The sequence below is a fragment of the Chiloscyllium plagiosum genome, chromosome 4 (genome assembly GCF_004010195.1).
Source record: "Chiloscyllium plagiosum isolate BGI_BamShark_2017 chromosome 4, ASM401019v2, whole genome shotgun sequence".
Lineage (NCBI taxonomy): Eukaryota > Metazoa > Chordata > Chondrichthyes > Orectolobiformes > Hemiscylliidae > Chiloscyllium > Chiloscyllium plagiosum.
The window spans coordinates 82,782,803-82,799,136 of NC_057713.1; the positions used below are offsets into that span (position 1 = coordinate 82,782,803).

Below are 16,334 nucleotides of genomic sequence, written 5' to 3' on the forward strand. Positions count from 1 at the left end.
ATCCTTACTTGGTCTGGACCACAGCAATGTGGTTGATTCTTAATTGTCCTTTGGGGAATTAAAGATGGATAATAAATACTGGATAATAAAAGATGGATAATGAACACCCATATCCCTTCGACATTTTAAAAAAGCCAAATCACACACTATCCAACAAAGCTCTCAATATCTATTATGGACTTTCTAATTTAACAAAGGACCCTTGTATCTTGGAAGCCCATTCAAAACTTATAAATCCACCCAAAGTACTTAATCCCTTGATCAATATGATATTAACAACACCACATCAAAGACAACTAAACCTTTAATAACATTTTTAATCTGAATCGTAAGTGAATTTAGAACCACCTACAGAGATAAAACTATATATTGTGGAAAGTGACCAAGTATTAATAATGTCATTATATAACACTTACACTGATGTCAAGAATAGCTATTATAACTGTAAGACCGGATTTGCTTTTTTTACTCGTTGACAGAATTTTGTTTTAGTTTTTAAAGGGCTGGATGTTGAAGTAGCTTCACAGGTTGATATTTTTCAGCTCCGTGACACAGAGTGCTTCCTAATTTTTAAGGGGAGGAGGATTTAGATGACTTTGCATGTTGACAGTCTAAAGACCTTCTCCACATTTCAGGAGCATTTACTGTTTTAAAAAAAAGTTGTAAGTCTCACATCATGTAATGGTCCTTGCTATTGTAAAAACGTGATCAGTTTGAACACTGCACTGAACTCACGTCGTCTCTGGTTTTTGCCAATGACCTTAAACCTATCCCTCTCGCGATCTTTCAGTCACTGGAATTGGTTTATTTTTATTTACTCCAGTTAAATCCTTGATATATTAGTTTGATCTCAACACGGTTCCTGAGGTTTGACCATTGATGGATATTAAGTGAGTTGTCTTTTAAAACAATTCATGGGATATGGGTGTTGCTGGCTATGCCAGCATTTGTTGCCCATCCCTAATTGCCCAAAGGGTAGCTAAGAGTCAGACACCCATATCAAATATCTCCTTAGCTATTGCTGTTTGAAGAAGAATAGACACAAGGTTTATTCATTAATTGAATTCAGATTCCATCAGCTGCTGTCATGGAATTTGAGCTTGTGCCCCTGAGTCAAGACCTTTAGATTACTGGTTCAGTGGCATTACCACCAAACCACTTGCCTAATTTAGCATATATTGTCTTTCTTCATGCTTCTAACAACATATAGAGCCTGACACTGTTACAGCACTAATTTTATCTGCCACGTATCCATTCATTTCACCAGACAATCTATGTCCTCTTGAAGCCCTTTACTTTCCCCCCAGTGTTAACTAGACTTGCAGGTCTTGTCTCACCTGCATATTCTCAAGAGTTCAGTGCTACCGTGAGCAATACCTTCATCGTCTAGACCTTCGGGGCAGTTAGCTGTGAGTAACCGAGGAGAAAAGTCCTAATGCTACTTAAAAACTACTCTTTTATTTTTAAACAGTTTCCTTTATTTGACTTATGCTAGCTGGAGTCAGGTAGCTGTAGGCAGGCTAAAGGCTATTTGCCTGGGCGGGATGTCATGTGATGAATCTCCAAAAATGTATGAGCTTGAGATGGCTACCCTTTGTTGTAGCATGATGTGTTTTACCAATGCTCTTCCATTGTCTCTTGCCTGGATTTTCCTTTAATGCCACTTTAATATGGTTAGCTGCCCTGATATTGCAAAAATGCAACTTGGAAATCTAAATATCCACGTGAAATTGCCAAGTTCTTGCCAGAGCTTAATGTTGTGTTGTCAGCTCTCACTCATGGGAACATCTATTACTGGGGCAAATGTGGAAGTGCCAGCGTTGGATTGGGATGGACAAAGTTTAAAAATAAATCACACAACACCAGGTTATACTCCAACAGGTTTATTTGGAGGCAGTAGCTTTTGGGGAGTTGCTTCTTCACCAGGTGGTTGTCTCTTCAGAAAGCAGTGGAAGTTGCCTATGCAAGAAGTGAAGAAGCAGCACTTCAAGAGCGAGTGCCTCCAAATAAACCTGTTGGGCTATAACCTGGTGTTGTGTGACTTTTAACTTGTAATTACACATGCACATTTATTCCATGTCACTAATCAGCAGTATATTCAGCAGGCGAAGAGGAATAATACAGCCTAGCTTAATGGAAAATGGTTAAAGACATAGCACAACAAAGCTTCCTGAAAACCTACCCCATCACCATTATATCAGCTTCGATCAATGTTCTCCTTTACATCTTAAGGAGTTAGCAGTTGATTAATACTAGGCTTAATTATTTTTTCAATGGTTCATGGCTTATCATTATTGAGCTAAGTGGAATGGTTGGATGTCGGGTTCCTTTCATGTTGTGCTGAGTCAGCTGATCTGAGCTGTGAGTCGGGAGGGGAATTATGAGATTTGTAGGAGTGGTATCATTGATTCGTGCAACTGAGTCAAGAAGGGCAAATCGCCCAATCTTTGGAGGAGGGGTTTTCCAGTGGGCTTCGGGAGCCAATGTCAGGACTAAACAGGGCTCCCGAGTATGCACTTTTGTTTTCCTGGTGGCTGGCCTCCTAATGGCTGGCTGCACGTTCACTGTGCTGTTGAGCATTGCAGGCAGCTTCCTGTTGCTACAGGCCCAATGCAAGGGCACCTCGACAGTCCAACTGAGAGTGGTGGCTGTTGCTAAGGTAGAAGGAGACTGGAAGGGAAGCTCCATTTTGAGGTAACAAGCATAGGGAATGTTGGGGAAACTCAATAGGACTGGCAATATCTGTGCAGAGAAAACCAGAGTTAATGTTTTGAGTTCAGTATGAGCCATATTCAGAAGCATATTTTTTCTAGCAAATCAAAACAATATAATTGAAACCTGTTATATTTTGAATTAAGATAAGAAACTCAATTTTTAAGTTTTAATGCGAGTCTGGAACCTGTATAATTCTTACCTTCTAATGTGAATCTTGTGGGTGACTCTTTCCACAGGGGCTAATCAAGCCTGGGCAACTACATACATTCAGGGCTGCGATAGATAATCAGTGATGGAATCAAGGGTTTGGGGAAAAGGCAGGAAAGTGAAGATGAAATTTATCGGATTAGCCAGGGTCTCCTTGAATGGTGGAACAGACTCGATGGGCTGACTGGCCTATTTCTGCTCCGGTGTCTTATGGTCTTCTACAGAAAGGCCAACATAATTTTGCTTAATTCAATTAAAATTCCAATGTGACCAAAGTTAAATCACTGCCTCTATTGTGCTGATATACACTTCAATGTAAAATCCTCTGTATTCAAACTCTTGATGGCCTTAGACCACACTATTCCTGCAACATCGTCCTGAGTTGCATCCTTTCCCTTTGGTGTCTTAACTTTGTGCATCCCGTCCTCTCTTCACACACTGTTGGTGGGAAAACTTTTACGCACAACGGTCCTGTCCTCTGGAACTTTCTAAGCCTCCACTCTAGCTACTTATCTCTATAATTGAAAAGCCCCGCAAAATTTGTACTTTTGTGGTCTACTAATCTGCTTCCTGTAGTTTGACATTTGTTCATTTCATCTCTTTTTTTTTCTTTCTATTCCAGTTGGTTTTCCTTATTAAATAATATATTAATTGTAGTTGGATTGTCTTGAGACCTAGAACTGCCAGTTTTAACTGAATTAAGCAAAAAAATTGTTAGTTATTTTGTGTGCATCACCCTAACAGGAAATGGTATGGTACTACTCATGATCAAATACTCAAATATGAACATACAAATAATCAAATGAGGAGAAGGAGTAAACCATTCACTCAACTTGAGGTTGTTCCACCATACAGTAAGACCCTGACTGATCTGATTACTCCACATTCCCACCTACACAGAAACCTTGCAACTCCTTGCTTGTCAAGACGCTCATCCACCTCTGTCTAAATATACTCAAAGCATCTGCTTGTACTGCCTTTTGAAGATCACAGCTCCAAAGACTCATGATCCGACATGACAATAAACATTCTTCTTATCTCTGGCTTAAATGGGTGACCCTTTGTTTTACAAAGTGACCCTAGCTCTAGATTTTGATACAAGAAGAAATGTCCTCTCCAAATGTCCCCCCTTCTATTCCCTCAGACTTTTACATAACAAAATCAAGTTGCCCCTTACTCTTCTAATCACCAGCAGATAGAAGCCTAACCAGTCCAAACTTTCCTCATCCATTCCAAGTAATGGTGTAGTAATAGCTTCCAATGTGTTTACATCCATTCTCAAATGAGGAGACACTGGAGGATACCGTACTCCAAGTCTTATTGATGCCCTGTGTAGATGAAGCAAAATCACCTTGCTTTTATTCCATTCTGCTTGCAAGAAAATTCGAAGTGCAAGTCCATGTATTCTGTGGCCAGATTTCTCCTCATGCGTAAATATTTTTCACATCAATTTTCATACAGACCTTTTGAAAAGTCAGTGTTTGATTCTGATGCTCCATAGCTAAATGTTTTTAAAATCATCTTTCAGCCCAAACATGATACCTTCTAATTTCATGCAGGTTCGAACTCTCCTAATCGGTTTAGTATTTCTTGTGAGAATGAATAGTTGAATAGCTGAGAGGAGGTTCCTTGTGGATTCTTTACTGTGCCTCCTCCCTACTGTGTCAGCCCTCTCACCTTCCTGTCACTCTTACTCTCCCACCTGTCCCTCTGCCTAGTTTATGTTTATACTTCTTTAAGTTTAAAAGCAAAATATTGCGGCTGTTGGAAATCTGAAATTTGGAATGCTGGCAGCATCTGTGGAGAGAGAAACGGGGTTAACATTTTGAGTTTGGTCTGACACTGTAATAAGTCTTTAATTCTTTAATTTTTCCAGTCTTAACCCTCCTAAGCTCTAAATAAGGTGTTCTTTTAGTTTAATGGATTCTTGAAGTTTTGAAATCAAGAACTGTTGCACTGTGGCTGTCTGAATCTACTCAAGGACCTCAAAACAGTGGAACATCTTAACCTTTGTCTAACCTTAACCCTATTAACCTTGCACCCATGTGTCATTCAGGTCTAATTTAATTTACCAATTTTAAAAAAAACCTTGTGTCTTTAAAGGCCAGATTGTCAGTTGGCCTTTAATTCGAAGTTATTTGCTCAAAAATGACCTACCTCAGTCGCCTATCAACGCTCTCTAACAGTCAGGGTTCATACCTAACACTCAATGCTGCATCACACCCTCACACATTCTAACACTTATACCCACATTGCACAGCTTACACCAACTGGCAGCTGTCAGTCACAGACTCACTATTGCAAGCACAACAGCTGAACCCAAGTTCAGCAGCAGGCTTGACACTTGAATAGAACAGTATCATCAGAACAAATCCCTGTTCTCGCATCCCATTTCTTCTCATCCTCCACTTCCTCCTTATTTACAGCCTCCAGCTACTTCGAACCAGGCTTTCCCAAAGTTCAGTCACGAGCTGAAATTTTGGAATTGCGAGATCTGACCCTGAGGTACAACAGTTGTACAATTGTCCTGCGGCTCCGATCTTCTCGGAGGGTGGTCACCATTTCAAGCCTCAAAATGGGGTCACTGAAGGGAAAATATTTGGGAAGCACCGGTATAAGCATGTTGTTCTTGGCTCTCTTTGTTCCCCTAACCACAGTATTAGCCTGTACTTTACCCTGTCAGGCAGCTAGAGTGCAAAATCTAGCCTGACATGGTGAAAACATTAAGGAGACAACAGTAATGAAGGTACGTGATCACTAGCCATCACCTCCTTTGCAGCCAACAATTCCGGTAGCGTCACTGTGAGAGTTGGAGGATCACTCTGATATAGGGTACTTGCTCGGTGAGATGTAGGAGTGGGTTGCAGCCAGGCACACGACATGAGCTATTCAGGTGAGCCAGAGTTTACAAATGGAGTTGAATTTTTTGGGGCACTATTATCCCACTCTCCACTTCAAGGTCTCAGTTGATTTACTAAGGGAACGTGGCAGTGTGCCATCCAAGGCCAGCACCCCATCCCAATAGCTGGAGGGTGGTGGTGGGCAGGGAGACGAGCAGGCTCCCTACTTGATTTTATGTGCTCATTAACAGGAACTCTATGATCCACCCAATGGGTTCTGTTGTAGAGGGCACAGACAAGTCCAGGTTAGAGAAGGTTTACAGATAGAATTTTGGGCCGGGGGCAGGGGAGAACTGAATGAGGCAATTATAAAATAACTCTTCTGAATGAAAACAAAATCCCCTCTCAAATAGCTGTTTGAAGACCTGGAAAAGCTACAAGTTAAAGTAGTCCTGTTAGGCAACCTTCCTGAGCGTGAATGACTATTTAGATTGGCAAATTATTAGAGCAGGACTTATACACTTAATGGTAAGGTCCTAGGGAGTGTTTTTAAAAAAAGAGACCTTGTAGTACAGGTTCCTAGTTCCTTGAAAATAGAGTCGCAGGTAGATAGGATGGTGAAGAAGGCATTTGGTATGCTTTTTTATTGGTCAGAGTATTGAGTACAGGAGTTGGGAGGTCATGTTGCAGCTGTACAGGACATTCGTTAGGCCACTTTTAGAATATTGTGTGCAATTCTGGACTCCTTCCTATCAGAAGTATCTTGTGAAACTTGAAAGGGTTCAGAAAAGATTTACAAGGATGTTGCTGAGGTTGCAGGATTTGAGCGATAAGGTGAGGTTGAATAGGCTGGAGCTGTTTTTCCCTGGAGCGTCGGAGGCTGAGGGGTGACCTTATAGAGGTTTATAAAATTGTGAGGGGCATGACTAGGGTAAGTAGACAAGGTCTTTTCCCTGGGGTAGGGGAGTCCAGAAGTAGAGGATGTAGGTTTCGGGTGAGAGGAGCAAGATATAAAAGAGACCTAAGGGGCAGGTTTTTCACGCAGAGGATGGTGCGTGTGTGGAATGAGCTGCCAGAGGATGTGGTGGAGGTTGGTACAATTGCAACATTTAAAAGGCATCTGGGTAGGTATATGAATAGGAAGGGTTTGGTGGGATATGGGCCGGGTGCTGGCAGGTGGGACCAGACTGGGTAGGATATCTGGTCGGCATGGACAAGTTGGACTGATGGGTCTGTTTCTGTGCTGTACATCTCTGTGATTCAATGACTCTTGCAGTGGCAGCTCAGACTGAAATCTCTCAGGGTCAGCTTACTACAATCGAAGTGATGCCAGCTCTCTGTCTCAAGCTGCTGCTGCCAACATGGTCGCAGGTGCCAGTTTTCAAAGGGGACTGCTGTGTTCCTACGTAGTGTAGCAATCTGCCCTTCCAACTAATTTTGAGTATTGATGATGGTACAATACTACCCAAAGGGAGCTTTGGTAGCTATTTGGACTACCATGCTCCTCCAAGAAAATAGCCTTTGTACTCACACCCCTGCCACTTTTGCACTATCCTTACTGTAGCCCATACCAGTGGTGGTGCATTCTGAAGCTAGGTGTTCTAGGCCCACAGCTGCTTGAGGGTGTCCTACAAGATCTCCCCACCATCTCCCTCCTCATCTGCAGTCTCCCCACTGAAATCATTCTGGTAAATTAAACTTTTCTCAGCCACCTTTACCCAGCCAGTTGGTTGGCACAGAATTGGAGAATGAGAAAAGGCACACAGAAACTAGGCACTAGAAACATAGAACATAGAAAATAGGAGCAGGAGTAGGCCATTCAGCCTTTGGCGCTCACTCTGCCAGTCACCACGATCTTGGCTGAACATCCAACTCAGATTCTGATTCCCACTTTCTCTTACACCCTCTGATCCCTAAAAACAATATCTAATTGCTACTTGAAAAAAATCAATGTTTTGGCCTTAACCCCTTCCAAAGCCGAGAACTCCACAGGATTACCATTCTTTGGGTGAAGATATTTCTTCTCATCTCAGTGCTAAATGGCTCACCTTGTATTCTTAGACTGTAACCCCTAGTTCTGGACTCCCTGGTCATTGAGAATATCCTTCTTTTGTTTATTCTGCCTAGGGAAGTGTGTAAGTGTAGTCACTGTACTCTTGTAGGCACTATGTAATGATTTCATGTATAAATTTGGTTCAGATGATTACCTTACTTTGGCTTTTATTATAATTTCAGGCCGATAATACATTCAGAAACAGTAAGAAGGGGAAAAGTGGGTCTTCTGTAGAATGAGGAATTGGCATCATAATTACTTGCATCTTACTCGTAGTTCTTCATGTTCCTCCCATATAGAAAAGGGCTATCCAGGTTTCCTCTTATTTTTTTCCCAATTCTATATGTTCCTCTTGTTCCCCTTGTGTTCCTCCCTCTTCTGACAACTTGTGTAGTTCTGCATGACCTCTACTCATTGTCCCAAAGATGTAAAGCAGGGAGTGGCACTGTGTCTGGCAGGAGCTGGTTTGTGCAGAACCCTTGAGGTCAGGATAGATTTCCTTCACTGCTTTTCACATATCTTCCTTTTCATATTTGCAGCCCAAGCTATTCTTTGTAGAATTTCAGTAACAACTAGAAGAAATCAGCCTGCAGGTGTGCTGTCAGTAGTTGATAATCCCGAACTTTGGAGAGGGTGAGTTTCTTCCTGATGCTTAATGCATGTTCAGCTTGGACTTAGAGCTCCAAAATAGCAGCTGCATTGGTATTGTACTCTGACCACACCTGCACATGTTTACTGAGCTTTACAATGTGCCACTGATGCCTTCAATCTGTTGTCTGGCACATTTCATGGCAGAAACATATGCACATACAATGGAGACCAAATTGATCAGGCTAGGGCACCTGTCATTTATAATGGGCATGATCAAGCCCAATTTCATAGTCATATCTGATCTGGATTTCTTCAAATTTTGTTTTGGGCACTACTACAAGTGTCGTCACATTATACCTCCAGTATCTATGTTTTTGTGTTGGCAACTAATTCTGTGAACAAGCCCAGTCTCACTAATACACACCGTAAACCATTTCAAGAAGTATTGTTCCCACGATATACAATGTTGCTACGATTGAACAATTCCTTAAGCAGGAGTGCAAATTAGCCACTGTCTTATCGGCGTCTCTGTATGTGGTGTGCCCAATATTGTTCACTTCCATTACAAGGCTTATTTAAAGACAAATTTCAATTACACTATCTTTAACATGTTTGTTCTTAGGATGTGATTGTGGTGATAAGACTATGCTTTATTGTTGGCCTCCAGTTACCCTGAGAAGGTGATGCATTTGGTTTTGCAACTGAGTAGTTTGTTCGGAATCGTGTCTGAGTCAGATTGGGTAGCAGCGATCGCTTTTAAAATAACCCAGCAGGCTTTGTACTGATTTTTTTTATGCTTTCTCTGGTGCCAATATTCAAAATGACTATATTTTTTGAAGTCATTTCCACAACTTGTTATCCTACAATTTGATATTGTGACCTCTGGTTGGGGGTCTATTATTATAACCACTGCACTCTCTTACCGTGTACACAATATGATAAAGTGAACAGCAATTGAGCTGATTTTTTATTTTGTCTGCAGTAAGCGCTTGGTGGTAGTATTACAGAATGACACAAACCTCCATCCCAGACGTGCGTACACAAGTGAAGATGAGGCCTGGAAGTCATACCTCGAAAACCCCTTGACAGCTGCCACAAAAGCGATGATGAGCATCAATGGAGATGAAGACAGTGCTGCCGCCTTAGGATTGTTGTACGATTACTACAAGGTCTGAATGTTAATAAATACTAGTTACTCATTTCCATTCAGTCTTCCCTTCCAGAACACTCCCCCCAGTTACTATATACATGGATTTTGTTCTGTTGTTCTAGGTCCCTCGGGACAAGAGACACATGCCAATTGGTAAAGCAGCTGATGCACCAGATGACCAAGAAAAAAGGTATATTTATTTGCAATCATTTTGGTTTGGTGACTATGTGAGTATGTGAAGCGGGATAAGGGTTGGGTAGGGAAGGATGAATTGGTGGCATTATGAATTCCTGGTCAAGGTTCCAGTGGTGCCTAGTACTGTTTGGAAAGACGGAAGTGAGCATCTCTTTGAAAATGTTGCTTGTCTGAATATATTGCTATCCTCCACTATCCAGAAAGGTTTTGTGCAGCTGCATAAGAGGGGTTGCTCATGATTCACAGAGAGTACAGCATATTCAAATATAGGAAAATGCCCAAGTGTATCGTATGACTCAGCCTAGTGTGAGACTATTGCAGATCAGACCAACATAATGGTATCAACAGGGAGAGTGAGAAGTGCAGGCCAGTGTCCCTTCCCTGCAACAACTCAAATGAAATACAGTCAAGCTTTTACTAATACGTTGATACCAACATTAGGCATTGTATTATCTTTTATGGTGAATAAGACTTTTCTATCTCACAGAGGACTGAGAACAGTGAACAGGGTGAGGTGTATACTGTGGTTTTCACAGTGAACCATCATTCCACACTTAATAATGGAAATTTCTTCCCTTCACAGAAGAGGAGGCTTTCTTCAAAGTGCACTCACATGACCAGGTGTTTGACTAGATTGCTCCATAACTGTTCACTCTCTTTACCTTTCATACGAAGGGGAATCTCCCCTCCTATAACTATCAGCTGATCGGTGAACTGTGCAAATCTGGCTACCACCAAAATTTAACTTATTACAAAAGCAGGTCAGAGGCTAGGAATGCTACCGCAAGTAAATCACCTCCTGAATTCCCAGATCCTGCCCACCATCTACAAGCCACAAGTCAGGAGTGTGGTGGAATATTCCCTGCTTGCCTGGATGGGTGGAGTTCCAACAATACTCAAGAAGCTTGTCACTATCCAGATTTAGCTCAGTTGGCTGGACGGGGTTGGTTTGAGAACCCCGGTGTGATGCTGATGTGAACTCCCACACTGACTGAGGTTACTATGAGCACTCTCCTGAGGTGTGGTGGCCCTCAGATTAAATCATCATCTGTCATCTGTCTCTAATGAGCAAGCAGCCCTATGGTCTGGTAAGACAATGACGACTTGATTTGACTGCAGTTTCCTTTCCCATTCCAACTGGATTCAGCTTGCTAAATGGGCTTTAACTCAAAGCCAATACTTTATTGGTCTATATAAGATTGAAACAGGAGTAGGCCATTCAATGTATTGAACTTGCTCCACCATTCAATATGATCATGGCTGATTGAACACTTCAGTGCCTTTTACTTACCCCATCGCCATAACCCTGTGTGTCACTGGTAATCAGGCAACCAACAATGACTACCTTGAACATATTCAAAGACTAAACTTCCACAGCCCTCTTGGGTGGAGAATTCCAAAGGATCACAACCTCTGAGTATAAAAAAACCCACCTCATCTCCGATCTAAGTGCCATCTCCCTTTTTAATTGTATCCCTGAATCTAGACTCCCCAACCAGGGGCAATACCTCATCTGCATCTATCCTGTCTATCTTTTTTAAATATTTTGGAAGTTTGAAAAGTTTTGAAACTCTTGAGAATACAAGCCCACTTTGCCAATCTCTCTTCAGAGGACTTTGCTATCACCTTCAGAACAAGACGAGTGAACTTTTGTTGCTCTCCATCTTTGGCAATAGTATCTTTTCCGAGATGAGAAAACCAACACTGCACACAATACTTAAGGTGTGGTCTATCCAAGTTCTTCTCCAACCTAAGCAAGACCTCCTGTCTTCAAAGCCTGTTGCAGTAAAGGTGAACATTCCATTAACCTTGCTAATACTCTGCTGCACCTGCATGTTAGCCCTTAGTGATTTATTGGGGAGGTGGAAATGTGTTGCTGGAAAAGCGCAGCAGGTCAGGCAGCATCTAGGGAACAGGAGAATCGACGTTTCGGGCATTAGCCTTTCTTCAGGAATGAGGGAAGTTGGTCAAGACCACCTAGGCCCCTTTGTATATCTATACTTTCTAACCTCTCTCCATTTAAGAAATGCTCTGCACATCTATGTCTCCTACCAAAGTGAAAAACCTCATTGTTTTTCATTCTGATGCAAGGGTGTTAAATTTGACTAAGGGGATAAATAAAAGCATGAGGCACAATTGACTGAATTAGATTCGGAAAACATATACAAAAAGGCATGACTGTACGTGGGCAATGGATAGTCTTTAAAGATCTATTGCAAGACTTACAGAAGCTATATATTTCTTCAAAGTGCAAAAACTTAAAAAAAGTTCAGTGAACTGAAGTTCAGGATTGTGTAAAGTAAAACTACACAGTGAGAGGTTAGGTTTTATGGCTTTTATGACTCTGAGGTAACTTAATTTAAAAATATAAGATCCTGAGAGGACTTGACCAGGTAGATGTGGAAAGAATGTCTCCTCATGTGAGCGAATCTATAAATAGGGATTATAGTTTTTAAAATAAGGGGATTGCCTATCTGGAGTCATTGGAATTTCTTTCCTTAAAAGACAGAGATAGATTGTCGATTACTTTTTTCATATGCGTACCTAATGCATCTACTCATTGAATGTCAGACGAGCAGCTAATGTATCTGATTCATTCCATTTCCCCTGGTAAAAATAGCCGTGTATGAAGTAAAATGAATGCAGAGAATGTAGACAGTATTTAATAGGTTCCTTCCAACACTGCCTACAAAATTACCACTTTGTTATTCAAATTACGTGAATATCCTGCTTACTGTGGTAATCTGTTAATGATTTAAAGGATATTAATGCCTTCAGTCAAACAAAAGATCAGCATTAATGCAAAGTAATGCATTTAGTAGGCCCATTCACACTTACTTTATCTTTATCTCTAGAGAAGTTTTATCATCAAGATGTGAATAAAACTAAGACTGAGATAAGTAATTTGCTTTGCAATACATTCTTTCATTTAATGTGGTGGTTAAAATTGGAAGCAAATGATTGGTTCCCAAAAAATCATCTGCTTTAATCAATAAAAGTGCAATGAGCTAATAGGTTCTACTAAAATCAAAGCAACACATACTGCAGAAACACAACAGGCCTGGCAGCATCTGAAGAGAGTGACAGAATTCAAGGCAGATATCATCCTTCAGAACTCAATTTGGAAGTTTGAAAATGGACGATTTCTGATTACAATTACCTGTGTTATGTTTTCTTCGTTCTTTCATGGAATGTAGGCATTGCTGTCGAGGCCAGCATTAATTGCTCATCTGTAATTTCCCTTGAACCAGTAGCTGTTGCAAAGGGCAGTTCAGAGTTAACCACATTGCAATGTGTCTGGAGTCAGATTTGTAATCTAGACCAGGTTAAGGATGCAGATTTCCTTCCCTACAGCGTATGAGTGAACCAGATAGAATTTTACAATAATTGACTATGGTTTCATGGTCACCATTACTGAGATTAGCTTTTGATTCCACATCTGTTAACTGATTTGAGTAATTCCACTGCTGGCTGTGTGGGATTTGAAACAACGTCTGCAGATCTATAGCCTGGGCTCTTGGTTACTAGTTCAGTGGCACTCCCAATCACCAATATTCAATGGAATTCCTTCCAAAATAAATTCCGAATAAGTATAGTGCAATTTTACTTTTCTAATTATTTCTACTCATACACTTGTATCATTACACACAATATTGGCCTTATTTGGTGTGCACATCTGGGTAATACTGTTGCCTGGTGAAAGTGCCTCAAAATGGGAACCGAAGCTTTCTTCTGGATTTAGAGGTGCGTAACTGCATTGTGAAATCAATCGAGACAAAATGCTGAACATCCCTGCCCTGGCTGTCACTAATCATTTAAAAAACTTGTAAATCCATATCTCATGCACTGACCTACAGAGCTGTGACAGATTTTCGATCATTTGGGGGAATTAAGGGATATGGGGAACAGAAAGGAGTTGATGCTGAAGGTTCACTAACACATTGAATGGAAGAGCAGGCTTGAGGACCCATTGGTCATTTTTTTTTGTTTAAATTGGACAAACTCAATAGACCACAAATGCACATAAACTTTGGGATTAGAATAGTTCAGTACTTGCTTTTGGCTGGCGCAGACTCAATGGGCTGAAGAACTTTTCTCTGTGCTGTAGATCTCTACAATTCCAATGGGAAAATCGGATTTCTAGATTTCAGATTGAGTCTCTGGTCTCTATTTTAGCAATGTAATTTTCCTGGAGTCAAACTGGTGCCAAACAATGCATGATTATTCCCAAAATATTCCACATTACAAAGTATAATTTTTTTCTGACAACAGACAGGCTAGAGAACATAATTGCTGACCTGTAAGGATCTCGCTGATATGAAGGGGAATGAAAATGCTCCAAAGTATCAAATGAAATTTGGAGTGATTGCACTCGTGTAGTCCTACAGATGTGCAGCTGCTTCATCATTGCAAGACGTTAGGATAGCCATATTTTTAAAAGTTAAGACCAGGACATGTTAAAACGCTGTTCATAATCATTGACATTGACTGGCCAATGGTAGGAGCTGATGTTGAAGGTGCAAAGACATGTGATGACATTTCTTGAAGCATTCAGTTTCGGGGGGGGGGGAAGTATCGCATTTTGGGAACAGTGATCATACGCAGTAAGTTTTAAGATAGTTATGGATAAGCATAAGACTAGTTCTCGGCTGAAAGTGCTAAATTGGAGGAAGGCTAATTACGAATACAAGGCAGGAACTGGAGAAATTAAATTGGGGGTGGCTGTTTGAAGGTAAATTCACAACTGCCATATGGGAGTCTTTTAAAAGCTGGTTGATCAGCTTTCAGGACCATCATGTTCCTATGAATATCAAAGACAAGGCAGGCAGAATTCAGGAACATTGGATGACAAGAGATATTGAAAGTTTAATCAAAAAGAGAAAAGAAACATACGTAAAGTTTAAGAAACTGAAAGTACACAAGGTCTTTGAGGAATTTAAAAGAATCAGGAAAGAACTTTAGGAGATGGGAAATGTCCTTGGCAAGCAGGGTTAAAGAGAATCCCAAGGCATTTTAAATGTATATTAGGACTAAGAGGGTAGCTAGGGAAGAGGCAGGTCCACTCCTGGAAAAAGGAGGGAAATTATGTGTCGATTCCAAAGAAGTGATTACTTTACATCGGTATTCACCAAGGAAAAGGACATGCACTTGGTAAGCTTAGGGAGGGGTAAGTTGATATTCTGGGGCATGTTGATAATTAGAAGGAGGTGGTGTTGGGTGTCTTGAAAAGCTTTCAGATAGGTAAGTCCCCAGGGTTGGTGGGATCTATTCCAGGATACTAAGAAGTCAAGGGCGGAACCACTGCTGGGGCCTAAACAGAAATCTTTGTAATCTCGTTATCCAAAGATGAGGTCCCAGAAGACTGGAGACTAGCCAGTGTTGTCCCTTTAAGGAGGAACATTTATATAGACATCTGACCAGGCAGGGAATAGTGGCAGATGGGATTGGTTTAGAATGGTGCAGACATGGTGGGCCAAAGGGTCTATTCCTGTGCTGTAGTATTCTATGGTCTATATTCTGTTCAGCCAGAGTTTGCAACCCTCAACTAGCCATAGTGGGAGATTCGAGTGGTGGTGTTGTCAATGTGCATAAGAAAACCCACTCTGTGCTCTTGGATACCATTACTGAGAGGCAGGACGAGGTAGATGAAAAATAAAAGAGAGCTAAGGCTTTGTAGGCTTCATGATATTATCACTGGACTGTTAATCCAGAGACCCAGCTAATGTTCTTGGTACCTGTGTTCAAAATCCACCAAGGCAGATGGTGGGATTTGAATTCAAGAAAAATCTGGTTCACTTATGTCCTTTAGAGAAAGAAACTGCCATCCTTATCCTGGTCTAGCCTACAAGTGACTCCACAGCAATGTGGTTGGCTATTAATTGCCCTCTGGGCAGTTAGGAATCTGTAATAAATGCTGTCCTAACCAGTGGGGCCTTCGTCCCATGAATGAATTTTAAAGAATTCCCTTTGGGTCTACCTACAGCATATGGAAGGCAGCAGCTCAAGAAGGCAGCTCACCAATACCTACTCAACAGTAACTAGATTGGGTAATAAATGCTGGCCTGCCAGTGTTCCATGAGAAAATAAAAAAACCTCCTTGAGGGTGACAAGTGTGGGTGTGAGAAGAGAAGCCATTGCAAATGATTCTCTGGCTACAATGAGATAAATACAATTTAAAACTTGTGAGAGCAGATTCACCAAGTTAGACAACTGTGAGAAGCATTGGAAGAAGATGAAGTCTTCCACAGAATCCCTACAGTGTGGAAACAGGCCCTTCGGCCCAATATGTCCATACTGACCCATTCCCCTACCCTATTATCCTATATTTACCCCTAAACAATGGGAAATTTAGCACGGCCAATTCACCTAACCTGCACATCTTTGGATTGTGGGAGGAAACTGGAGCACCCGGAGGAAACCCACACAGACACAGGGAGATTGTCCAACTCCACACAGACAGTTGACCGAGGCTGGAATCGAACCCGGGTCACTGGCGCTGTGAGGCAGCAGGGCCAACCACTGAGCCAAGTCAACTGCGTCAAAGACTGGAACAGGCTAAGAAGGATGAGGAGAGAAAGTTTGT

At 41.4% G+C, this 16,334-nt stretch overlaps 1 protein-coding gene across 1 annotated transcript in view; it reads left to right on the plus strand.

Moving 5' to 3' along the window:
* LOC122549157 (grainyhead-like protein 2 homolog) overlaps positions 1 to 16,334 on the plus strand; it is a 153,539-nt gene that overhangs the window by 10,550 nt on the left and 126,655 nt on the right. Inside the window, exons 2-3 of the mRNA XM_043688500.1 lie at positions 9,389 to 9,575; positions 9,679 to 9,746. Coding sequence (XP_043544435.1) covers positions 9,389 to 9,575; positions 9,679 to 9,746 — 255 coding nt within the window. The remainder of the gene's footprint in view (positions 1 to 9,388; positions 9,576 to 9,678; positions 9,747 to 16,334) is intronic.